The 25,982-nt window shown below is 34.1% G+C and overlaps 2 protein-coding genes across 18 annotated transcripts; one reads left to right on the forward strand and one right to left on the reverse strand.

Moving 5' to 3' along the window:
• On the forward strand, positions 1–18,971 carry su(sable) (suppressor of sable). Of its 16 annotated transcripts, none has more exons than XM_065350711.1 (13): positions 1–307; positions 13,877–14,225; positions 14,313–14,487; positions 14,724–15,070; positions 15,192–15,416; positions 15,497–15,674; positions 15,749–15,818; positions 15,923–16,269; positions 16,403–16,575; positions 16,653–16,901; positions 16,977–17,140; positions 17,223–17,550; positions 17,620–18,971. In XM_065350711.1, exons 2-13 carry the CDS (start codon positions 13,884–13,886, stop codon positions 18,079–18,081), a joined length of 3,060 nt encoding a protein of 1,019 aa, XP_065206783.1. In that variant the 5' UTR covers positions 1–307; positions 13,877–13,883; the 3' UTR covers positions 18,082–18,971. The 16 variants fall into 16 exon arrangements, with proteins under 16 accessions (XP_065206783.1, XP_065206787.1, XP_065206785.1 ...); XM_065350715.1 differs by having other exon boundaries at positions 1–303; XM_065350713.1 differs by having other exon boundaries at positions 1–279.
• LOC135836105 (zinc finger protein 610-like) lies at positions 18,206–24,571 on the reverse strand. 2 transcript variants are annotated; one of them, XM_065350728.1, is made up of 11 exons: positions 24,128–24,571; positions 23,697–23,852; positions 23,240–23,590; positions 23,046–23,165; positions 22,776–22,978; positions 22,449–22,708; positions 22,169–22,366; positions 21,891–22,096; positions 20,284–21,800; positions 19,703–20,185; positions 18,206–19,631 (listed from the first exon to the last, which is right to left on the reverse strand). In XM_065350728.1, exons 1-9 carry the CDS (start codon positions 24,266–24,268, stop codon positions 21,561–21,563), a joined length of 1,875 nt encoding a protein of 624 aa, XP_065206800.1. In that variant the 5' UTR covers positions 24,269–24,571; the 3' UTR covers positions 18,206–19,631; positions 19,703–20,185; positions 20,284–21,560. The 2 variants fall into 2 exon arrangements, with proteins under 2 accessions (XP_065206800.1, XP_065206799.1); XM_065350727.1 differs by having other exon boundaries at positions 20,256–21,800.
• Positions 24,572–25,982: the final 1,411 nt, after the last annotated feature.

Raw genomic sequence — 25,982 nt, forward strand, 5'->3', positions numbered from 1 at the left:
TACGCAAGCATCCATCTAATAATTTATAATTCAATTTTATATTTATTATATCGAGTGAATTCGCGCAAATCATATCCAGAAACTCCTTAATTGCTAATTAAAAAGATAACCCGTGTAATCTACCGCACCTTTAAAACCTCGGATATCGCGTATTTATTAGTGATTTAGTAGAATCAAAACAGCATTTTCTGCTTTTAAATTCAACACTAAACGGTAATAATGGCGCCCGAAAATTAGCGCTAATACATTGCCACCTAGCAACGATAATCTTACTAGAAGGTTTAGTAACATTTAAGTAAATAAGTAGGTAAAGAAAAAAAATCAAAACCGAAGCATATTTACGTCGAAAACATCACCGCTAAACTTAAAACTAAATTCAGCGTTTCTTTTCACACGCAAATGAAAAGTAAAAACTTTGAAATTAAAAAAAAAAAAAAAAAAGATGGCGTACTGTAAACTTAGTAATAATGTAAGGAATAATTTCCTATGCAATTGGCTTATTAACGCTTGAGATTATTTTCAAAATTTTGATTAGAAGTAACAATATTATGTATAACGGCGTAAATGTGCTACGATATTCGATAATTTTATTTTTTGCATGTAGATATCTAAGTACGGAATACGTAGGTATATGTATATTTTTTCCATTATTTAGGCCTTGTACAGAACGTCATCGATGTCGTACCCGAGTGTGTACTTGATAATATTTGTTTTTATATTCGATAGGTTAACGTTGTTGTGAAAATGCGTTAAAATTATCGAGTGTAATTTTAATTCTTTTAATCTTCATTGAGAGAAAAAATTAAGGTGTTTCCCCCCTCGCCCTCGTAAAAGTTGAGTTTTCACCCAAGTGTCGAATGCAATGCAACGCAGACGTGAGTGCCGAGTAGTGGTGTTGATATATCGATATCTTAAACGATATATCGATATGAGATCCAATATCGACATATCGATATGAAAAATCAATATCGACGATATATCGTATTGTCAAAAATTGAGGAAAAATGCACGAAAACAGCCAAAAATATGAGTAAAAATTGAAATTAGAAAGAAATTTTTAAAATTTTTTCAAAAAAAAAATTTTCTCACTTTTTAAAAAATCTATAAAAAAACGTTTTGTCGTACCAAATTTTTTGCAGTTGTTAATTCGCAATTAAACTTAAATGACTGAGTATACAAATGGGAAAAATAGGTACTTTCAAGGCAATATTGAAGATATCGATATATCGTCGATATATCGATATCTGTTGGAAAAATATCGTGATATATCGATATAAAATTTTTCTAAATATCAACATCACTAGTGCCGAGTGGAGCGAGAGGAAAAGAGAAGAAAGAGAGGGTTTCATTAAATTCCATTCCGGAACCACTGATGACGTCATCAGCCGACCTCGTAATTCTTTCGCTGGGCTTGATATTGCGTCTCATGTCGTTTATTATTCTGGTATCGGCGACCATATCGTTCTCTAACTAATAATGATAGATAAAAGTTCGAATGAATCGAAGTTACAGCTAATTTTGTACACTAGCATAAAATATCCTCGTTAAATCATTGATTGAAAGAGAAAAGGGTAAAGTATAAATACCAAACACTACAATCTTAAACAAGACGATCGCAGTATTTAACGTTTAGTTTAATGTAATTTTAGTGTAAAGAAATTCGTTTCTTAATTTTATTCTGCCCGTTAATCGTACTCGTAATAATTTATCAAAAGAGATATCATTTTTGCCATCAAATTCCACGTCATCTAATTAGTAATTTTTCGAGAGAAAAAAAATCGAGTCATAATTTTTTGAGCATTGGAAAAAAATGAGCGCATGCACCATAGCGTGGAAATTTCGAAAACTTCGCCTCTATCGGATGAAAGACGAACGTTGATTTTGTTGGTCACCTTCAAGTGCATTGGCGTGTGTTTTTCCTGCTGCTGTTCGATTCAAACGCCATATTTCTTTGTTCGTATTTTACGTACACATTAATTCTCGACGCTGAATAGCGAGGTATTGTTTTAAAAAATTTCGAAATTTTCTCAAAACAAATTTTCTTGATTGTACCTAGTAGAAAAGCTAAAACAATTATTCTCCTATTGATTACGACGTCGTCGTTGTCGTGTCTAGACACGTTTTGAGAACCACTTTGTAACAAGTTCCTTTTCAACAAACTGGTTTCTTTCCATTTCCTTTTCGTTGGCTATTGTAATGAATTATGAATACTGAAAAAAAAAAAATGTTAACGTAAACTGCTAGAAATGAAATTCGTAATTTCATCCGAGTCCCTTACGTTAGAATTTACAATCGCAATTTGAATATTGAGCTTATAAACTTTCGTCAACTTGGCGTAGCTACAGAAACACTTTATACGCAGCGATCATTTTACACGTACAGGTTTGCCAATTATTAGATAACGGTTCTTAGATTATTTTTTCAATGGTTTCAGTTTTTTTAATTACCTTTTTTTAGTGTGATTTTTCAAAGTTATACACTTTGGTGTGATTTTACTTTACCTTGCCTTCAGGTAAGGCTGAAGCGAAACTTCAATCTACGTAGGTTGGTCTGTACTTTGTATTTGACCTTCATTCAGTACATGACGAGGTTTGTTTTCTCGTCGATTAGTTTCTTTATTACGATTGACAATTTAAACTTCATGTATTAGAATCGAAGTGCGTATTCGTGTATCGTAATTTCAGCGTATGTATGCAATGCATTGTTTATTAATGTAATTGAGAGTATGGCACATTATTGACGTTCTCTCTCGCGCAAAATACTCACATCTCATCTCGTAAAACAGATCGATAATGTAGTGAAAAATTACGCGAAATACCTACTCGTAGAATGTAATGTAACAGTTAGCCTAGCTAATAAATGCAACTTCAGGTTGTCAATGTTCATAGATGAGTTTAGGCTATCGGTATCAACCCTTTTAGCTTTTACGTTGCATTGAGGAACTTCTCTGTTTTTTTCTGATGCTTGAAAAATTCTGTATTTCTGCAATGACTCATACTTATACGTATCTTTGTTTAAGAACGGTCACAAAATTCTCATTGAAATATGTCAACGACCTGCTATTACAGTATAACTGGTTACTTTCACGCTCGAAGAATCATTTTCATGATGAACTCGTCAGATGAAATTTTTTATGCTGGAATGTTTTCATGGATTAATTTCTTTACTATACCTACCTTGTTTTTTCCATCGTGTTAGACCAGATTTGAATTATTTGGTTGGTGTTTCAGGTTCTATTTTTGGGTGGAAATTTAAAATCTCTTTGCTTTCATTTTTTTAAGGGCTGATTTCGTTCTGCTTTTACAAATTGCATTTGATAATTATTGGAATACAACGCTCAAAACTCTGGCAAAGTATGGTAGCGAGACTTCGAAGCCCTTAAATTTCGTTTTGTAATTCGTAACCTCGAAACCCCCTGTTAGCTTCTCTTTTGCTTTCTAAATTCTTAGTACCTACTTATATACCTATTTTATTATGCAGGGAGGAGGGTGTTTTTCCAAATTGGAAATCGTCACCCTAATACGTAAAATATCTAACTCCATTTTTGTAAATTGTTCAGGAAATGCGAAAAACAGCATTATCAACTATTGACGGATGTTACATAGTTAAGGTTATTTATTATACTAAAAAAAAAATTCTGGTAAAATTTTTTTTCACTTGACACCTTTCAAGCCACTCTGAGTGGAGTTAGATAGTTTTCTCGAATTCAAACGTGGATGGTACACCAATGAATTCACCTGAAGTAATTTTCAACATCGGAAGTTCCATACGAAGTGTTCACCTTTCAAATGGTGTTCATAACTCATTTTCATGTAACGTAAAAATGAAACAGTTTCATGTAGCTAAATAAACAGTGCGTTATCTTTTAGTGGAGTTAAATAATTTTCTTGACTTCGAACGCGAATTGTACACCAATGAATTCGCCTAGAGTAGTTTTTAAGGTCGGAAGTTCCATATGAAGTGTTCACCATTCAGATGGTGTTCATAACTCATTTTTGAAAAAAAGTGGAGTTAGATACTTTACGTATTAGGGTGACGAAATATTACGTTAACTAACCAGTCTAAAATGAATTGACAAAATTTGAAGATTTTCAATCTCGTTGCTTCATTTTATGATGTATTTTGTGTGGATTCTTGTCTAGGTAAACATGTGTTTCAGCTCGATGAGTCACCTGTGGTAGGGTTAAGGGGTTCACAAAATGGTGTAATCTGATTTTTTTCAAATGGAAATGTTGAACATGGAAAAAATTGACAAATTCGGTGTCAATTGTGGTCGATGACGTGGTTGTATATCTTTCGGTTTCATGATCCGGATGTTTGATGAATTGTGAGCTCCCCCAGTACTACTTTTTGTTGCGATTTTGTAGATTGTCAACGTGTATCGTGTATCGGTGTATCTGACTCCGACTCATCTTAAACAAATGGGTTACAACTTACATGTTATCAAAATCTCAATTAAATACTCTAGGGAAGCCCACAATTGATCAGTCACTTGGTACATAATATTGACAAAAAAAAAAATGTTCTAACCAAAACAGATTTGACCATTTTGAATGAGAAAACTATTAAAAAATCGAATTTTGTATTTTTAAACCACTGAGAAAAAAATGAGCACCTTCTACCGTTTGGAAATTGTATGCTATTTTTCTCAAAAATCGACTTTTGTGATGAAAAATTTGGAATATTATCTATTTTTACATTGTAAGAAACAAATCAATTCCAAGTTCAGCTTTCCAATTGTCGCTCAAAATATCTATTTTAAAAAAGAATTTTTGATTAACTATTGAGGATGTGTAGTTGACACTTGAATCTAAATCTTATATGAAGGATTTTACACTTTACGGCTTTGTTTCTCTTATTTTTTTTTCTTGACGATTGAGAACGTTTTCAAATTTTTCATTTCTGACAGTCATACCCAAGCAGAGGGACAGGAGAAGTGAATAAAGAATTTTCCAGGGATGTGAATAATTAATCAACTTTTCCGAAGTACCATGATTGATTTGATTCAATTCATGAATGATAATGATCAGTGATCAGCTGATCACGATAGATCGTGTTTCCTCATTTCCACCGCTAGAATCGCTAGTTTACGTCAAGAAATTCACGCTAAAAAGTGGAGGGAGGTTGTTTTGTTTTGCAAGTAGGCTTCACCCACAATTTTGATTTGCGATGCGCAATGTCCCATTTTTTGAATTTATCAGCAATTCTTGCGAAAAATAAGGCAAGTTGAAGTTGTTACTACAGGGTGCTCAGAAACATCGAGTACCCCTAAAAAAGTTTTCTACTAAAAATACTTCGGTTGGTCACAGTGAATGATAATAATGATAGCACATGATTGGTTGTTGGACTGGAGAGATAACATTCCACCAATCATGTATTTCACGTTGCCAACCTATATTTTTAATGAAAAACTTTCTTAGGGGTACTCGATATTTCTGGGCACCCTGTATGCTATCGTAAATCGTATCGTTTCATGATCATGGTCGATGTGTCATCATTTCATCGGATTCAACTTATCGTTTTGATAATGTCATACATTGGCATCGGCATCCCTGAAATTTCCTCATGATCGTTCTTTTTTGAAGCTCGCGTGTCGACTCTTTCAGGGAAAATGACAACCAAAAATTAATGGGGATCTCCTTATTTTTACCATTGTTCGAATTCTCTGTACACGACCCTGTTGACAATCGTTTTCAATTGATCAGTTCTACTTTTCAAATTAGCCCAAAAAATTTCAATATTAATGAATTCTGGGGAAAACTGGTAGCACTTAACAGATGGAAAATTCTTCAAAAAAAAGAATTTTGTATGATAAATGGACATTTTTTTCAAATGTTTTTCATTGTGACAAAAATTGATTCTTTTAATAAATCAATCGTCAGCATAAATTTTGCCCCCTCATCCTGCACATAGCTTCATATTTTGAAGACATGTACGCAGGATAGGTTGTATAGGTACCTTACCTACATGATAATATAATACTTGAAAATCAGCTTACGTTAGTTTAGTTTTCTGTGTTATTTCAAAAATAATCCAGTTTGGATCATCGAAGGTCATTCTTCAGCGTCAGCTTTCATTTAAAATTAGAAAGGAAAAGAGTTGAATTGAACATGCATATCGTAAATCCAAGTTGAAAAAGTATCGGTTTAGGTAATAATTTTTTTCTACGTGTTTGTTTCTCATTGTTTTTACACAGCTTCGTTGTTTTTATTTCACCGTTATTTAATTCTTTTTGAGTAAAAAATCTGACTACAGATATCATGTTTCAAATAGGTAAAGCTATTCTATTTATATTCCAATGAGACAATCGTCTATGGTTTGACCGTTTTGAGTTTGGTAATGAAACAAGTCCATGTATTTTTAGATCATGCTAAACTGGCTTGTGGCTTCTCTCTGTCCCTACGTAATTTTACCTGACATAGGGATTACCTACCTATATATGCCTACGTTTGATTCTTCAGTATCAGTATGATTCATCTTTGTTTGTAGATACGTGTTTACCCTAATGTATCGAAATTTTTCGTTTTCGAAATTTTCCTGTTGAAAATTCCTTCTACACGTTGTACAATTATAGTAAAGATTTGATCGTTGGATACCTACCTTTGTACTTGTAGTTTGCATCAAAATACCTAGCTAGTTATTTATCACGGAATACGCTTGTTCGTGACCTAATTATACGCGGTATAGATTTCCTTTCATGGGATTGTTTGCAGGTTAGACCGTAAATTGATATTTACTTACCTAAATAAAACCTTCTCTGAAATTTAGGTTAAAATTTTGGCTACTCGAGTTGGTAAATCTTTACCAAAGTTCTTTATATGTAGAGTACTTACGTTAATCATTTTTTATTCTGATCAAATTGCGGCTGAATGAACTGCTTGAGTAGGGAAAGTGTATGATTACAGGAAGGAGATGTAAAAACTAAGAAAATAGGTATAAAGCATGGAAGCGATTACGTATAACCCTAGCTTTCGTACTAAGTATTGCACTCGTGGTAGCCTATAATTTTTTTTAAATCAAGAATACAAGTCAATTAATATGTGTGTATGATGGTATCGTTGTACAATATTCGAGATTTCGAGTGATTTTAGCATCTTGGGAAGGTCTAAATAAGAAATGGTGAGATGAACTTTCAAATTTTTCTGTTACAATGTGTGAATTGTGTTGACAATAGCCAAGTTCACTCTTATCGAAGTTTTGCTTATTTAAGCTGGAAAATCGATAACAATAACTAGGTATAACAAAAACGTTGATTAGATTATTTGTCCCATTACGACTACTTGGTAGTTGGTAAACAAACAACATACACGTCGAATTGTCGATAAATTGTTGGTAGTATTATTGGATTATGGATAGAATGTACTGAGAAGGATGAGAGGTGGAATTTCATCGCTGGTGACGTACATATGAGCTATCGTATCGGTTATGACGAATGGAAATTTGTTATGCTCGTTCTTGGTAACGTAGTTGAGTGGAATGAATAAGCGTGTGCATTCAAAAGGAAGCTGCAATTGGTCCTCGTGTGGGTGTTGATTTTATAGTTGTCGATTCACCCATATTTTAATGTACGAGTAGTACAAAGTAAGAGCCCGACTCTTCTAATAGTTCCACTGCACTTTACTCTGTTCGATGCATTTTGATTTCAATTTTTTTTTTCAACGGTTGTTCTTATCTACAGCAGTTGAGCTTCAAACTTGTGCATTATTGCATTTTATACCATCTTGATATTTAATTATGATATAACTGATAAGAACGTACTTATCGATATTTGTATACGTCAGTTTTATCGATCATGAGCCATTTTTCTTCTCTCTCTCTCAATAAAATGCTCCCTATGGTAGATGATATTTCACGACCTTGAACGATGTTACGAATATCTCTGGCAGAATGGCAGATAAAATGATTGAGAGCTTACTAACTGCAAAGTACAAATGAAATAGTTTTCAAATTCAAAATTCAAATTGTAATAATCGAAAACTGATGAGTATTTTTCAAATAATGCTGTTGGAATTTCACACTGATTAAGGGAAAATGGCGAATAATTCATTATAAATTATTATTCGCATGGAGCTTTACCTAAAAAACAAATTTTTTATTCGAAAATTTTAGCAGTAAAAATCGATTTTCAGAGCCAACCAACAAGCATCCTATCAAAAAATGATGTAGGATGTAGAATTTCCTATCAGGTGACTGCGATTACCTACATTTATGATTTAACCTCTAGGAAGCTTAGTTTTCGAAATAATTTTGTTTCAAGCTGAAAAGTTCAACGTTCATTTTTTGCAAATGTCTTAAAAACTAAGCTTCCAATGTTCCGAACTAAATTGATAAGAAATTTCCCCGTCTGTAATTTTGTTTCTAGTAATTTTTTTCGTAAAACCCTATGGTTATCTAGAAAATTGATTTTTTTATGGAGAAAAAGTGAAAATTGAAAAACAATTTTAAAAAGAATGAATTATTAGACAATGTTGATTTTCTCTTTATTCTGAATAAATCATCTACCTATTGGCATCAGGGTTTTTAAGCATCATATTTTTTTTACTGGCTAGGAATCGTATATAACCCTTATTATTGTGTTCAAAATGAAGCATTATCCACTTGTGACCTCATTTTAAAGTTTTGAAAAGTGAATAGTGATCATCACAATCATCAGGTGTAACGAGGATGAACTTGTGAGAGAGGTACTATGAACTATGATTCTTCTTTTATTTGGTATACTTTATTCATAACACGTGTATTTTTTACACATTAAAAATTTAGGTTACTCAATTATGAATATACAATACTTAGACCTTCTCAATCATACAGTTGGCTGATACAGGTACCTACCTACTCATTTTTTTGAATTTTCAACTACATGTGTTTTAGAATTGAATATTGATTGATTCATGATTGCAATTGCTTTTTAGGAGGTTTGAAAAGTGATTGACAAGTTGATATTCAGACTCTTCTTTCCTTCTTCATGAGAGTTCCTTGAACCATGAATCTGTCGCCTCAGCAACCCTCAGCATGAAAATAAGCTACAAACTGCTAGGGACCGAGTGAAGAAAAGTCAGGGCAAATGGTGGAAATTACCATTTTTAAATGAGGAATGAAGAGGGTACCAAGCAAATGGGTGATGCATTGATGATTAATAATTATTAGTCATAGGGAATTGCCAATCGTCTTTTTTCTGGGAATTGGCAATATTTATTGGGAATTTGAGATGAAAATTATAATTTTATGAACTCCGTCCCTTTATACCTACTTATGTAAATCCTAGCCCTAATTATTGTGTACCACGCATTATTGTATTGTCATAAGTACATCACTTCATAGGTTTGGTAGTCCATTAACTTTTCAGAAAAGTATCGATGCGTTGTTTACTGAAATTAAGGGACTAGAGTCGCCTGCTCCCTTACAGTAGTCCATACATACTTGACATTTTCCTTTCGTTTTTTTTCCTTTGTCCTTTGTATTGTGATATCTCCCGCAGAAGTCTAGACAAAGGAATCACGCGTATTGTAGTATTCAAGTATTGTGTACTTTAGATAACATCATAGATAATTTTTAGACAGTATCAGAATTGATAACCGTATTAGATGCTACCTAAATTTAAAATCTTCAACTACAGTGTTACGATAACAGTGTGTAGATTTGTAATTTGTAAATGTAGCCTAAACAACTAATCCAATTCCATGAATTCTTCGCACCTGTGCCACCATCGCCATCCCCATTCCGTCAGCCAGTCATGTCAGTTGGAAACACATGTCTTTTTTCATGTGATTTATACATTGGTAACCACTGGCTCAGGTAACTTTAGGGTACGGGAAGCCTAATTCCAATTTTACTCGCACACATACTCAGACACTCTTCAGTCCATTGAGAATCATAAAAAATTGTGTAAAATGTAAACGCGAATATACCTTAGATCGATCGTCGGTCGCTTTCTACTTGTAGCGCATACACGAAGTTCGTTCCTCTCTACGTAGCCTCTCCGACCCCTGCCCCTTCAACCTGTCATGTTTCACCTCGCTTCAGCACCGCAACGTCCATTTCACGTCCTACATTCATTATTTGTGCGACTGTGTGTGCTTGTCAATGTAGTACTTGCTGTACACAGCTTCCCCTTCCGATAAGTTGCCGTAACATGGGCAAAGCGAAGCCCGAGCTCCCACACGACGGCGTACGCAGGCAGTTCGAATCAGCGATGGTAGAAGCAATGTAACGTACTACTTTTTTCATTTTAATTCACCGTATAATTCAGTCTCTCTCTCTCTTTTCACTCAAAGTGATACGAATACGATAGTCGGTATTATGATTCAAACGCCACTCTCAGATCCAGCCACGGTATTGATATTTGATGACGCTGCTCTGTTGCCGTTGTTTGATGCTGCATATTCGTCTAGGGGCGTTCTTAAGCATTGAAAATACCCGCTTTTCTTTTTACATTTTTTTTAAACCAGTGAATTAATTATTATAGTTTAATGTAGGCTGACGAATGACTTTTTTTGCACAAATACAACAAAAATTGGTCTTAATAACAGCCCGGAGTTACTCTTCATGCATTTAATTTCTACATCAGTTCGGTACGAGTATTGTAGTATAACGATTGTATAATATTTATGTATTATCGCTGTTTATTAATCTAATTTTATCGAGTAATGATCGTTTAAACGTACGGTATGAAGTTCGTTCGATTTCGAGTGATGGTTTTGATTTTGAATCGTAACGTAAACGAAACGATGCATTAGATGTTCAATTTAACGCAATTTGGTAACCATTGAAACGATCTTCGCGTTGCGTTCGTAATGTTTCGCACGTACTCGTCGTTGAAGTATTTTCCTTCTCTTACTGTATGTACTTCATTTTCCGAACCAAACTTGTAAGTCGTAGAATGAAATGAATGACGGTGAATACGCACGGTTTTCCTTAGATAGGTTTCTCGTCGTCATTCGCCAATTAGCTCATCATTGCAGATGAAATGAGCAGCATATTAATTTTTTGTTTTTCGTGTACGTACGATGAATAATTAACGAAGGAAATGTGTTCAATTATGAGGTAGATTATCGTAAATTACTATTTTTTCCTAAACTAAACGATTATCGTATCGAGTTTCGTTCATCGTTAGTCGAACGAGTAGTACGAATGCGAAATGAAATCGCAATCGTATTCGTATCTTTCGAAACACGAGAATGGCGTAACGTGTGACGTCACGAAGGCGGTGTCGGTGTTCCAGATTTGAGATTGCGAATTTACGATTAGTAGTTGTAATCCTTTGGTGTGACTTATCATATCGGTATTAATTTATCGAATTTACCTCTCGTGTGCGGTTTATTTTTAAAAAGTTGAAACGAGTAGGTAGTCGAGTAACGAGTGACTTTCAAAGAGATCGCGCTACTTCGTTCGAATTGAATCCGATGTAGGTACCTAGCGAAAGGGGGCGAAAATTAAAATTATGTTGTACTTTTTTCGAAGGGAGTAGGTAAACTGTTGAAGCAAAGTATTGTAGAGGAATTCGAAGTCGCCTAATTGAATTTCTGAGATCAAAATGTACTTACCATTGTGGTTTTTAGTATTGAAGATACAACATTGTGTTAGGGTTGACCTTTAACCTGAACCTCGAGGTCGATGTTGACTGATCCGTTTTCGTTTCGTTCGGTTTAAGTAAGGGGGATGGAGGAGTTATTTTTGCTACGTATGCGTTTCTAATTTGATTACTAAGTATGGCTGAGAGAGTGAAATAAAACGTACACGAGTATCATACTAGATATAAGTATGAACGTAATTACGTATTACGTAGGTTAGATTTATATACTGCATCAGTTTCCTATTCTTCTTTAATTTCCTGGTTTCAACTTTACTACTTTGAGATAATTGTTGATGGACTTGGTTGATTTCGTATGACAATTGACATTGAAATAACGTAGAGATATTTTCGTGACGGGTGTCTTTTTATTTGGTTTCTTCGCGGTTATTTTACTTTACGATCTGAATATTGTTTTGAACGGGTTAGGTCCTCTTCAAAGTTACTCTTTGTTGTAATTATTACAGTCCTACACTTACCTACCTAGTACCTAGTACCTACCTATTTGTATCGTATTATTACGCGTACCCACCTGTTTTCTTTTAACAGGATCGAAATAGAAGTTTTTGTGACTTGCATTGGGAATATCTTTGCCCATAAATCATGTAGGGTTTGAGTTCATTCAGTGGTAAAAAAAAATTGGCGTTAATGGGTTCAAAATTCAAATATTGTGCTCCATTAAAATAAACGTGTGTTTTGTCGTATAAGTAAGCAATTTTCAGGTTATTTCTCTTTCATCATTGTTCATTTGTTGCAACCAAAAACTTTCATATTTTTGGAGTGGATTCATTCGTGAGAACTTGTGTTGAAAATTCGTTCTATGATTCAACTTTTTCGCTCGGGATTGAACTAACATTTGAACAGCACCTTCCTCCCCTCTTGTACTACAGGATAAAAATTGATCCAAAATACTTTTCAAAAATTGAAAATTTCTCAAAAGTGACTGCGTTTTGTTCTAAATCTCGAAGATGAACCGATTAGATGTTTCTGATTTGCTTGTTAAAATTAAGGAACAAATTAAAATTGATGTTAGCTTAATTGCTGCGAAGGAAATAATGTTTCTAAAAATACGCATGCACCTACTATCTCCATTTTTCGTAACCTCGATGCGTTCGTGATGATTATCCAATCTTGTTATCCTACTAAAAATGCACTTCGAATTTGCTCCACGAAATTTGCCGGGAAAAAATGAACTAGAGTAGTGCATGTTTATCTACCTGTGCCTACCTGCCACCTACCTACTTAACGAAAGAAAAACTTTACTTGATGGATTTCGGTCACCTTGAAACGTGAAATAGTAATTTTTTTTCGGTCATCTTTTTCAATATTCATTGGAAAAAATAGTGATTTTGAAACACTCCAGCCAAGCAGCCAGATTAATAATCCGTGAAAAAAGCTCTTAGTTTTACTTAATTATTTTTTAATGATTGAAGCAAACGTCAATGATCGATTGCTGCTATATTTTCGTATAAATTCTCCTCACACTCCGTTGCCTCCTAGAGAGATAGCAGTAATCCATAAGTGGCATTAATCTCGTGTACGGAATCGTGCGTTTTAAATCAAGTAATGTTGAAGTTTCGTAAAGACCTGTAGGATTAAAATGGTTTTTATAATTTAAATAAAAATCGAGTGACTTGTAAAGAAACACTTGAGTTACATGTACCCAAGTTGTATTAAATAGGTTCACTTCAAACGCAAAATTTCTGAAGTTGAAAATCGAATAACGGAATGTAAGAAATAGGGATCCTAGGAGACGAATAGAGTAAAATGCTGGTTCAATAGACCAACCGCTGTCTGGTGGTTTGTCGAGTTCGAATAAAAAAAGAGAGTAATAATGACTTCCCCTTTTATTTCACTTCTCTCTCCCTCTCACGAATAGAAGTTTGATTTTACCTAAGAGAGTCTTTCTATAATTTATCGACCATTTGTTATTTTCAATGTAAATGTTTTTGGTATTTAATTTGACACGTATCTATTGAAGTATTCATCGCAGTCATACAAAATGATAATGATGTTAGGAAATTAGCTATCTGTATTATTCATTCTATCAAAAAGCAGTATTGATTGTGTAACATGTTCTTTTGTCAGGAATTTTCTTTGAACTTACCCCTTCATTTTTTTGGAACAATTTCTCGAGAGCATTATTTTAAAAACAAGCTTTAAGTGAAAAATGTAGTAAATATAAATGCTAGGTAATAGGCTTATTGTAAGATTACGTAGCAGTTTATTTTTTTTTAGGTATTGATTTTTAAATTTAATCATTAAATTTTATGTCTTCTAACGAGATATGTTTTGAATTCGATGTTACAGTAAAGAAATGGAAGCCGATGATATCGAAGATGGCGAAATATTGGAGGATGAAAGTAACGAGCCAACCTTCCCAATCAAAGAATGTCCTAACAATAACGAGTTCCCAATCGTAAATAAAGACTTCCCACATTTTGAAATTGAAAATTTCGAACAAAAACTTCACGATGAGGTGAAGAACTCCTTCGCAGAATATTTTTCTCATCATCTCAAAGACAAGAGAAACCATCATCATGAATCTCATAAAAATTCGAGACGCGATCGATCGACGTATTCTGATATACCAAGAAAACGCAGAAGAATGGATGATGGCGATGGGTGTATCAGAAACGATAAAACGTATTACGAAAAAGTAAATGACAGTTTTAAAATTAATTTTTGCTCGTATTTCCTGCGGAAGTAACGTTATAATTTTGTGCGTCTTTTTTTTCTTTTTCAGAATAACAAGTCGAATTACGAAGTTCCCAGTATGAAGAATTATGACGAAGAAACCAACGATGATGATATGATTTATGTGTTAGGAGGTTCGTTGAATGATAGTGAAAAACCGCATATGCCTATGAAAAATGAAATGCCGTATGATTTAAATGATTCGATGATGTACCCTAATGAAGGTGGGTTAATGGGTTTTTATTTTTCCTCAAGAGATCGTAAACAAAGGTGGTGATCTGACGATAGGTAGGGTAAAAACAAGAAAAAATTGGCAACGTGTATTTCTGATCATATACTCGATTTTTTTTTTTTTTTTTGAAAGTAGACCGCCTATTTGCTTTTTATCTCTGCATGCAATTTTAGCCCATTCTTCGGATTTATCACAAATTAACAAAAAAAATTCAATTTGAATTTACAGATGAAAACGACGATTCTCGACCGTACCATAAACGATCTCCTTTACGAAGAGACAACTATAAGAAAGATCGAAGTCGTCCCCGTGGTCTTTCAGATCGAGGCCCTGACCGAGGTTTCGATAGAGGATCGGATAGAGGACCGGACCGAGGATTTGATAGAGGTCCTGATAGAGGCTCCGATCGCGGGCTGGACCGTGGACCTGATCGTTGCAACGTAGGCATGGCCAAAAGACGAGGTAGAGGCGGCGGTGTCGGAGTGCGCGGAGGAGGAGAAATGCACCGCAAAGGAAAACCCAGAGATAGAGAAGATAATAATGACTTTTATAATAATCAAGGAAAAAATCAGAGGGTAGGTATCTCAAATTGCGTCATTTGAAAAATTTTATTTTTGGTGATTTTTTTCAATGTTCTGTGTTATTGATTCCGTACAAACTATTTAGAATTGATTAAATTTATATATTTTTTTACAGGGGAACGAACCTATGTATTCGCATCAGTACAATATGCCTCGTAAACTGGAAGTTTGTAAATTCTATCTAAACGATTGCTGTACTAAACGAGATAAATGTATATACATGCACAATGATTTCCCTTGTAAATATCATCATACTCCTGGATCAACTTGTCATCTTGGCAAAAGTTGCAAATTTAGTCACTCGAAATTAGACGAAATTCAAAGAGCTGTTCTCAAAAAAGTAATTTTAATTCCAAAAGAACGAGATAGATCCTCGAAAGTATCGTAACGTTATTAACTGTCGTATTTTTCTTTCTCCAGTACGCGGATATACCTTGTAAAGAAATCGATGATATGCAACGCTTTCACCGAGAAAATAGCGGAAGTTCTACATACTCGGCTCATAAAGAGAAGAAAGAATCAGCTAATGCGAATAATCAAAATTCTCGAATACCGTCTTTGTTCGACGTGAAAATACCAATACCACCGGAATTTCGAGGTACGTAAACGAAATTATGAAGGATTTTTTGTAGATATTTTTGTGACATTTCCGTTTGTTTTCTGTTTTTAAAGACGAAGAAGGTAGTTCCACACCTATGCCTTCTCCTCAGAGCGGTTCTCAAATCTACGACGATGATGAAAAGTGAGTTCCTCTTATTCAGCATAATTGAAAGAAGGTCTCCCAAAGGCCAAAGTCCTAGTAATTATGTTAAGAAAGAATCAACTGATGAAATATTATATTTTCAGTGACGAAACTATTTATAATAAAATGAACCATGATCATAATGACCGACACACAGAAACGACAACAGATGGAGAAGACACCGACAGAAAGCATAGCAATGAAGATACTGCGCACAAGAGTCATCATAGAAAAAAGAGTAAGAAAGGCGACGATCACAGCAGCGATAGCGAAAGAAGAAAACATTCTGAAAAACGTAAAAAACATTCGAAAAAAGAAGAAAGAAAATTCGACAAGAAGAAAAAACACGAACAAAAACAAGTCGATGATACTTATTCGAACATGTTTCCTGAACTGGAAGAACCTCCTTGGGATGCAGATTTCGACAAAGAAGACGAACCCCAAGAACAAGGTGAGTAAACGATCTTATGAATAAAGTAGGTTCTCCATCAAATTGCTAGAGAATGCCGAATCGAGTGATTCTCCTTATTTTTATTCTTTGTAAAATTTTTTGGAATTCAATTGATTTTTCGGTGTATTTTCAGCTCCAGCTCTTGCACTTACTCCAGCTGTTGTTACTCCTGCCATTGTAGAAGAACAACGAAGTCCGAAACACGAACAAAAAGAACCATCGGACGCGTTATCTCATCTACCTAAAAAACAACAAGAATTATTTTTAAGGATACAACAACATCAAAAAGAAGCCGAAACCGGTCAAGTATGTACTGAAAATTATTCTAGGTACTTCGGATTTCTCTGTTGAACGACTAATTGTATGGTTTTTTTCTCCATTAGAATTCCAATATTGATGAAAAAGACGACGAAGAAGATGGTAAGGCAGACGTTAATTGGTACTCAAGTGATGAGGAAGAACCGGAGAAACCCGAGAGTTCATCTCCATTAGCTACTATTTTGAGAACAATTCAAACTAATTCAAATAACGTTCCTAGCAATGAGAAATCAAATAATTCTAATCCTGTAAATACGTATTTGCCGAATACTTCTTCGTCTAGACCGGCACCTTCTCAAGAGACTGATTCTGTGGTACGAAATCGTTAATATTTTAATGATGGATGTCTTACATGTGAAGTAATTAATAATTTTCTATATTCTTTACAGATGGTTGATCCCTCGCAATTAGCAAATATCGATCTTAGCGACGAAGTCACTCAATTACTAAAGTCTGTTATGAAAACAGATGCTTCCTCAAGCAACCAACCAGCTTCTACGGATTCATTACCATCGAACTCTGATAGAGATGATCGAGTGTTCTCGCATTCTAGGTAAATATTTTCACAATTTAGCTTCGTTTTTTGTAGAAAATATTCATGATTGTGTTTTCTTATTTCCTTTTTGTTGCGTTAGCAGGAGGTCTTCGGATGATAAAAATTATCAAATTGATCAAATGACGAGCAATGTAGCTAAGCCTTCTCAAAATGAAGACGTTGATCTGCGTTATTTAAATGCTAATAGCATATTGAACACCGCTTCGTTGTTTGCTTCTAATAGTCACGAATCTAATCCAAATAATGATATCGATTTTCGAACGTTACCATTTAAACCTGTTCCTATTCACGATGCTGCCACAGAAATAAATGCTTCGATTACTGCCCATCCCCCGATGGAGTATAAATTAAAACCACTCTCGTTTATTCCTCGTGTAAATTACGCTTCCATGACGGACGTGGCCAAAGTACGTATATTTCTATCCGGTAAATTAATCAGTTTGAATTCGGATTATAAAAATATCATTTTTTTCCAGATGTGTGTAAACGATCCTCGCTTCAAAAAGAAACTAATGAATCCATCGAGTACAGAAAACGTAGAAAATGCTCACTCATGTCCACCATTCATACCGCAAGATCCACGTCATGCTTTAGCTGTCAAATCTATGAACGAAACGCCACGTATTGATCCAAGACTAGCAGATCCTCGTAAGCCTCACACAATCGATCCACGATTAGATACCAAGAACGCCGTTCCTAATTCGAAACTTGATCAAAGACCCGATCCTAGAATGATGGAAGCAAAAGTACCAGATAAAGAACCAGTTCGTCCTATTGTCGATTTTCGTGATCCTAGACTTAAATCTTGTAAATTTCCCGAAATTCCTATGCCTTTCCCTATAATGACACCTTTACCTCCGATTTTACCTGAAATGGCAGCCCCTATGCCGGTTAGGAAAGAAGATCCTAGGTTAAAATACAGAGCTAACCAAAAGTAAAGTTGTTTTGTTCGGTTTTTCTTTTCCTCATCCAAAGTTATTTTATTCTTTTTAATATGTTTCGTGTAAGTTTTAATGTACAGATGTCTACATTCGTTTAATTTATGTATCTTACTTTGTAGAATTTTTCTTAGTGGTTTTTTTTTTTTTTTTTTTTTTTTTGTTTATGATGAGAATGTGTACGATAGTTTTGTTTGTGTTCATTGTATATCGTTACGTTGTTATTGTACGAGATTTTTGCATTGTAATTTCAGTTTCGAAAAACCATACGTGCCAATGTTATGGTTCTAGCTGACACAGAAGTCAACATTCCATTCAGGAAATTGAAAAGTAAATTAAAAGTTTTTTAAAGCGAAGACTAGAGAGTCCGTTATTGTTTTTCTAAAGCAAGCGCACCTGCATTTTGCTGTTTATTTTTAAAAGTTTGAATATAGATAAATTTGTATTCATTTATATTCCTGTTTGAGGTTATCTAATTCGGTCTTATTGAAATATTCCTCTCATTTTTTTTTCTCATTTCACTAACGTAATAAATTTATTTAGGTCTAATCGTAGGTTTAAAAATAAGAACAGAAGTAACGCGAATGCCATTTTCAAACGTCACTGTAGATTTTTTGCATGACGAAACTTCATGTCTTCTGCTGAACAATGCATATTCGTCAATGTATTGAATGCTCGTGTAAACTTTATTTTTTTACGTTTTTGATTTGACTTTTTTATGCCTGGAACATTACGTTGCTTGTTGATATTAATACTTCAATTTTTTTTAGGTTGCCAACTTTTTAGTTCTTGTTTAAGTTTAATTTTATTATTCTTTGTTCTGTCCTCTTGTAATTTATTAATTTATTGCGATAATTATTTTTTTAAAAAGAAAACTGTTATTTCTCATATATATATATTTTTTTATTTGAATATTTGCCACTCTCAAGGAATGAATACTAGTAATCGTGTTTCGAAGAAGTGTGATTACTGTGAGGTAAAGGTATCTGCGTCATATTATGTAAATGAAAAACGTCAACTGGATGAACGAATAAGGTGCAAAATGACCGATGAATGATTTCTTCATAAAAAAAATTTTTCTCATTAATATGGAAGAAAATTTATGTTAGATTGAAATCATTTTGCAGAAAAGGCAGCGACTAAACATGTTTTTCAAATTCACGAACAAAATGAAATGTAGATGCATGATGCAGAATAAATGACAGAATAGCGATACATATTTAGAAAAATTAACGTATGTATTAAATTACAAAATAGAATATCACTGGTGACTACAAATATCGCTTCGGTGGTCCACAACGTCGCTTTAGCAAGCTTACTTCCGCTAATTCAGCTTCATCACTATCACTGATGACGATTTCGGACCCCAAAGGCAAGACTTCTTTTAATATACAATTTTTACGTTTCAGCGGACGATCTCTTCTCTTCGGCAAACCTGCTTCAGTTTCTTGATTATTGATAGATTGTTGAGCTTCGTCACTGTCACAGGAATCCTCGATTACTTTCGATAGATTCACGCGATTTTTCGGTTCTCCAGATTTATCGGGTTTCTAAAAAAGAAAAACAAAACTTTACAGTAATGAAGGAAAGAATATACCGATGAATTCTACAAAATACTTACACATTCAACTCTGTAAACTTTTGGATTGTTAATTACACTACACGTCCCTTTATTTGCAGCCATTGCCGCATTCACGGTGGGATTTCTTTGCAAAAATCCATCACACCAATCTGCACCCGGTAAATTATCACGAAATCTTGGAACAACTCTACCGATATTAAGTAAGTAGTCACGAACGAACGATCGCATCTCAACTTTACTTATAGAAAATCCAAATTCTGTAACTGCGATGAAATGTTGTGCGAGTTCTATTTCTTCTTGTTTGCTGAATACCGGCTGCCCTCCGTATTTTTTGGGACTACCATTTGTACTTCTTTTTACATAAATCCTGTTGTACAAAGTTCTTCTGGGGATATCGAACATTTTCGATGCTTTTACTACGCTTAGAGAGCCATTTTCAACCAATTCTAGGCAGTGGTCTAATTCTTCTGACGTATAAGTGACATACCGTCGACTATCTGGCTTTCGAATGTACTTTCTCATCTGGAATGAAAAGAACAGATCTTAGTTGCTTCAGAATGCTACGATGCTTAATTAAATTTATCTTACTTACGATAGAACTGGAAATTATTCAAAAATACCTTCCCTAAATCAAATCAGATGGTACGGCGTTTTCTTCGGCTCCTTCCCCTAGTGGTTACATTGAAAAAACATCGATCAAATTAAATTTTACTTTTTTATCTCGAGGAAAACATTATATTAACTAAACGAAGGTTCATTAGAAAATGCACACATGAAACAACAGTAGTCCATTTAGATACATTCAAATCCGAGCACTCAACTGAATCTGAATTATCAGTTCGTTATCAGTTGTGAACATAAAAAAAATAAACAACTTCAACTTCGTTCTTCAATCAGATAGCTGGAAAATATACACGTGTTTTGTACCGGGTGTTCCAACAGTTCCAACGATGAAAAAAAACTTGGATGGGCTCGGAAGCTCGGATGAACATTAAATTTTGTTCGAGCCCTCTTACAGTTTTTTTATTTCAATTTTTGAAATATTTTGGACAAAAGACAAGCAAGCATGGACACGGCTCATCTCATTGTTTGTTAAATATTCGGGGAAATAACTGAGAATAATGTAGGAGTCGAAGGAGGCCTTCGTACGAATTAAATGAGCCAATATTTAAAAGTAATTTTTTATTCTTCTGAAACAAACGCGAAAGTAACACACTTATAAAATTAAAATACCCATTTACTAACGAAAAAAAATAGTAAAGACTGCAATTCAAATTAAATTTGAAATCAAATATTCCAACTGTACTATGGAATTGATATGTAATTCCTTTAAAAATGATTATTATTAAATTAATCCAATTTAATTTGTACTCAAAGTTGAAAAAACAATGATTGTATCAATTTTTTTTTTAAATTCATGTTTAAAACTTTGTAGAGCTGAAGAAGTGAAGACTGACTAGATTAGATCTAAATCAAATTAAAAGAATGCATGATTGCTGAGGAGTGTTTTTGGCCATATTTAAAACGAAAAACAAAATTTTTGAGATCCAAATGGCACGAAAAATAATTAAAATTTTTTTAAATACATATACGCATAAAAACAAAGTACACGTTTACATAACACAATAGCTTATCTAAAATCAAAAAATAAAATGCTACACTGCTATACGCATAGAACACAACAAAAACAAGAGAAAAAACATCCGACTTAGAAAACATATGACCAGATAAAATTATACCCCAATCTAACTACATCATATGATACACAATATTGTAATTTAATTATCTGATATAATTATTGGTTTGTACGATATGTTCAGTACACAGATAATGTCCCATAAATCTAATTAGTAAATTGCTGATTTGCTGACCAAACAAAAGCGTCGGCATTTTATAGCTAAGATGAAACAGCAGTTGAAGTCAGATGACAATAATTTTCCAACAACTGAGTTTCGGTAAGAGCAGTGGAAAATAAAGGAGTCTGCGTAGCAGTAGTTGTATTCGAAGCACCCGTTGCAGTCAATGTAAATGCTGATGGTTGAGCTGATATGTATATGGTATCAGATGCTGTTTGTTGTACGATGTTGGGTGATAATATAGCAACCGAGTTGATAGTCATCAAATCATTTTCTTCCAGCTGAAATTACACGAAATTAATCAGACATGTTTGATAATTTAAAATAAGGATTTTGAGGTTTCAGTTTCAAAGTTGAAAAAATTCACGTACTTGGGAAGTGGTCGTGATTGTGGATTCTGCAGCGCTTACTTGAGGATTCACGCGAACTCTATGCCTAACTTTATGACTATTTAGGAATTCTTTTTTAATGAAACCTTTTTTACAGATTTCACATTGGAATGGTAGTTCTTCGTTATCGTCGGTGCCATGGTTAGCTTGATGCATCAAGAAATAATGTTTCACGATGAATGATTTACCTATAAACATATTAAAATCAGCGTGTTTTCACTTCATAAGCCCATGCAAGCGAATCGGTCTTAAAAACCTACCACAAATCTCGCATTCGTAAGGACCATTTATGCCATGCGTTTTTTGATGCTTGTGCAGATTATCTTTACGACTAAACGTTTTACCACAAATATTACAGGAATGTGTTTTTTCTCCGGTATGAGCTAACGTATGCCTAAACAAATGCTCTTTCCGACTGAAAGATTTACCACAACTGCCGCAAACATAAGGTCTTTCACCTGAAAGAAAGTTCGATTAATGACTAATGTTCAACTTCTTGAAATCACATTTTACAATAATTGAGGTCTAATATGTACATACCAGAATGTAATTTTCGATGCTGAAAAAGATGCTCTTTCTTACGAAATGGTTTTTCACATACATCACATTTGAAAAACTGATCACTATTGGCTGCCTTTCTGGAGGGTTTTGTTGGTGTAAAAATGGAATTCACCGATTGTATAACAGAAGTAGCTGCGTTTTGCTGAGGCATGTTCGATTCACTTGAGGTAGCAGGCCTAACGATAGTATGATTACATATTTCATTCGGATCGCTCAATATTTTACCACAGGTGCCACAGCTGTAAAAAAAAAGTTTCAATTTAGGCCTAGCCAACATTTCAACGAGATATGGTTGCGTTATTGTACCTTTTCAAATTATTAGAGTCATCTATGGTGAGGTCGACCTGCATCACGACATCTTGTGCGGTAGTATTGGAGGTAAGCCCGGTTTGCGACGAAGCTACTATCGATACTGGTATTGATGCTTCGCCATATGACACATTTCCAGAAGCTGAATTCGATTGTATTATTTTGTTCAGGTTGATATTTCCGTCTTCGTTTATTTCACACTGAAAATACGCTTACTTTGGCGATCGCTGAAGTTATGACCCATTCAATGTGAGGTAAAAAATTCACCTGTAATGATTGAATAACGTTCGTGACATCTTTTTGATGAATAACTGTATCACTATTGCCAGTAGGTATCGAAACATTGTATCGTGTATTATTAGCATCATTTACAACTGCCATTTCTGTCTGTAATTACCAACAAAGGAATTTTTAAAATACAGAAGTGTTTAAATACAATCAGACATTCAAAAATTATATACTTGTAAAGGTAACTCGAACTGCTGTATGCGAGATATATCGTTATCAGGCACTACTTGCATAAGACTAGATAAATTTTCCACATTCACTGGGACGACCGACGATGGTACACCATTTAATTTCAACGGTGCTGAACATTGTAAAGGCATCTGTCCTGTTTCTTCGCCGATTCTACTCGGCAACGTCATTAAAGCTACCACACGATTATCTGATTCATTATCGGTGGTGTTTTGAAACACATTAGTAACATTTGGAACTTGTACTGAGGAACGAATTTGGGTTTCGGGCTGCTGTACTGGACTTTTTTCCACTAAGGTGGCTTGTAGTTGCACATCTTTAACGTAAACTGGTAGCTGTAAAATAACATTCATTTTTTTATTTATCAATTTTTTTTTTCAAAAAATGAAATCGTATCACTTGATGAAATCAGAATCAAGTATAGGTAGGTAGGTAAGGTACCTTGTCTGTTTCCTTGCCGGTACATTTCAAAGATAAACGAAAGCTCTGTAGCATTGATTCTGCTTTCAAACAAAGCTGTCGAAAATTGTCGTATTCGTCTAGTTTATTGGCGCAGTTATTGCAAATCATTTTCGGAAGAAGATCATTGTCCAGTACCTGAGCAACATAATGAGAATAGTCATGTTTCATTTAAAATAAAATAGGAGAAGATGGGGACAAGGTTGCAGATCAGCGGGCCACACCAACATGCATTACGCTGATAACAATTGAGGGAATTTCGAAATCTTCGATTCGCTTTAAATTTCTCAAAAGTGAACATAATTAATAATGAACATTACAGCCATCACAGGATTTCGAAAGTGTACAAGTAGAATAGAAATGTAATAAATTGAAGAGGGGTCGTTATTATTATACTGAAAAGGAACCCCTACCTTTAGAGGGAGACATTTTTTTATCTTAGTGGGGAGTTGTCTTCGGCTTCCTTCTTCTTTATAAATGTGTATTTTAGTTCCTTCCGTTGAAGTGCAAAGGCGGCAAAGCTCATGGTAATTTACTCGCTTATAACCGGACATAACGAATTATACGATTATAAATATTTAAATTAAAACACGCAATTTTTATAATAAATTAAGTTATCAATCACATATCACATCCCACTACTTCACCCCACTCCGTCGACAGAACGAAAATTGTTTTGTTTGTTTTTTTTTGGTGGTTTTAACTTTTATATTGAAATTAGCGAGCTCTAACGAGGATTCGATTTAATTACTTTTTGAATAATCTTTATTCATGTAGAGAGTAGTAGAGAGCGCTTCGAACCATTTGGGAAAATTAAATTTTGAAGCTAAAATTAATCAACTTCGGTCCCTTCGGCTTCGGCTTTTCAACTTCATGCAGATCCAGATCGCTTCGCTGCTGCTGGATTTTCCGGCCAGCGGGATAACTAGTGTTGGGCAAATTCGCGAATATTCTTTTTTTGCTTGCGCATGCGCAAGAATATGCGCAGATTCTTGCGCATATTCCGCAGATTCGTTTCAAAAAATTAGAACATTATTGCTTAGTTTAGAGATAATCGGAAACTTTCCAAATTTCCATTGAAAAGGTTTCAAATTATTAAGGAAAATTGGAAATTTATAAAGAAAAGTTGATGTAAAACTTGTAAATTGTGGAAAATTGAAGAAAAATCTTCAATTTTTTTGAAAAAAGTCATGATTTTTATTTTTTTGAGAGAATATTCTCCAAGCATTTGAGAATATTCGCGAATATTCGCGAATATTCTCAGATTATGCGCATTGAGAATATTCTCAGGCCAACACTAGGGATAACGGATAAAAATGAATTGTAATTAGTTTCGAAAGTTGAAGTGTCAAATAATGTTGGAAGGAAAACAAATGGAGTGATGCATTTTTATTTTTCAGTCCCAGTTTTTTTCATTAATTTTTCTTTCAAGATTTGGAGCCTATTCTGTAGTTTGTACTTCAATGAAAACTCTTGTCCAAAGGAGAAGATAGGATGCTTCTCGAATAATAAAGTAAAATGAAAAATCACAATCGCTCAAATAGAACTCGATAAAAATCTCTAAACTGAGTAAGTATGCTCAAAAATTAATCCAAAGAAAAAACGAAAACTCGTAGCAAACGATTTCTACTAGTGGTGTTGATATATCGATATCTTAAACGATATATCGATATGAGATCCAATATCGACATATCGATATGAAAAATCAATATCGACGATATATCGTATCGTCAAAAATTGAGGAAAAAATGCACGAAAACAGCCAAAAATATGAGTAAAAATTGAAATTAGAAAGAAATTTTTAAAATTTTTTCAAAAAAAAATTTTCTCACTTTTTTAAAAATCTATAAAAAAACTTTTTGTCGTACCAAATTTTTTGCAGTTGTTAATTCGCAATTAAACTTAAATGACTGAGTATACAAATGGGAAAAATAGGTACTTTCAAGGCAATATTGAAGATATCGATATATCGACGATATATCGATATCTGTTGGAAAAATATCGTGATATATCGATATAAAATTTTTCTAAATATCAACATCACTAATTTCTACGATTGCACTGGCACCTTTTATTCGCGAATTCACGCAAAGTGGCTGACATCTGGCGGATTTTCGCATAACTTCTGAAAAGGGGGAACCGTGCAAAATTGTGATAAGACATTTTTATATTGTGAATATTTTTCAACTCAAATTTGCAACTAAATGCTTCGAATTTGAGTAATTGAAGAAATTTATGGTGCCAGAACTCATTTGCAAACGTATTTTA

This window comes from Planococcus citri, chromosome 2 (genome assembly GCF_950023065.1).
Source record: "Planococcus citri chromosome 2, ihPlaCitr1.1, whole genome shotgun sequence".
NCBI lineage: Eukaryota > Metazoa > Arthropoda > Insecta > Hemiptera > Pseudococcidae > Planococcus > Planococcus citri.

What these genes read in the sequence shown, in the direction of transcription:
- LOC135836105 (XM_065350728.1), bottom strand. Translation starts at nt 24,268, where the DNA reads ATGTCCGGTTATAAGCGAGTAAATTACCATGAGCTTTGCCGCCTTTGC. An exon ending in GACTCTAATAATTTGAAAAG is followed by an intron (nt 22,709 to 22,775) that starts GTACAATAACGC and finishes TTTTTTTTACAG; the next exon opens with CTGTGGCACCTGTGGTAAAA. An exon ending in GCATCGAAAATTACATTCTG is followed by an intron (nt 22,367 to 22,448) that starts GTATGTACATAT and finishes ACTTTCTTTCAG; the next exon opens with GTGAAAGACCTTATGTTTGC.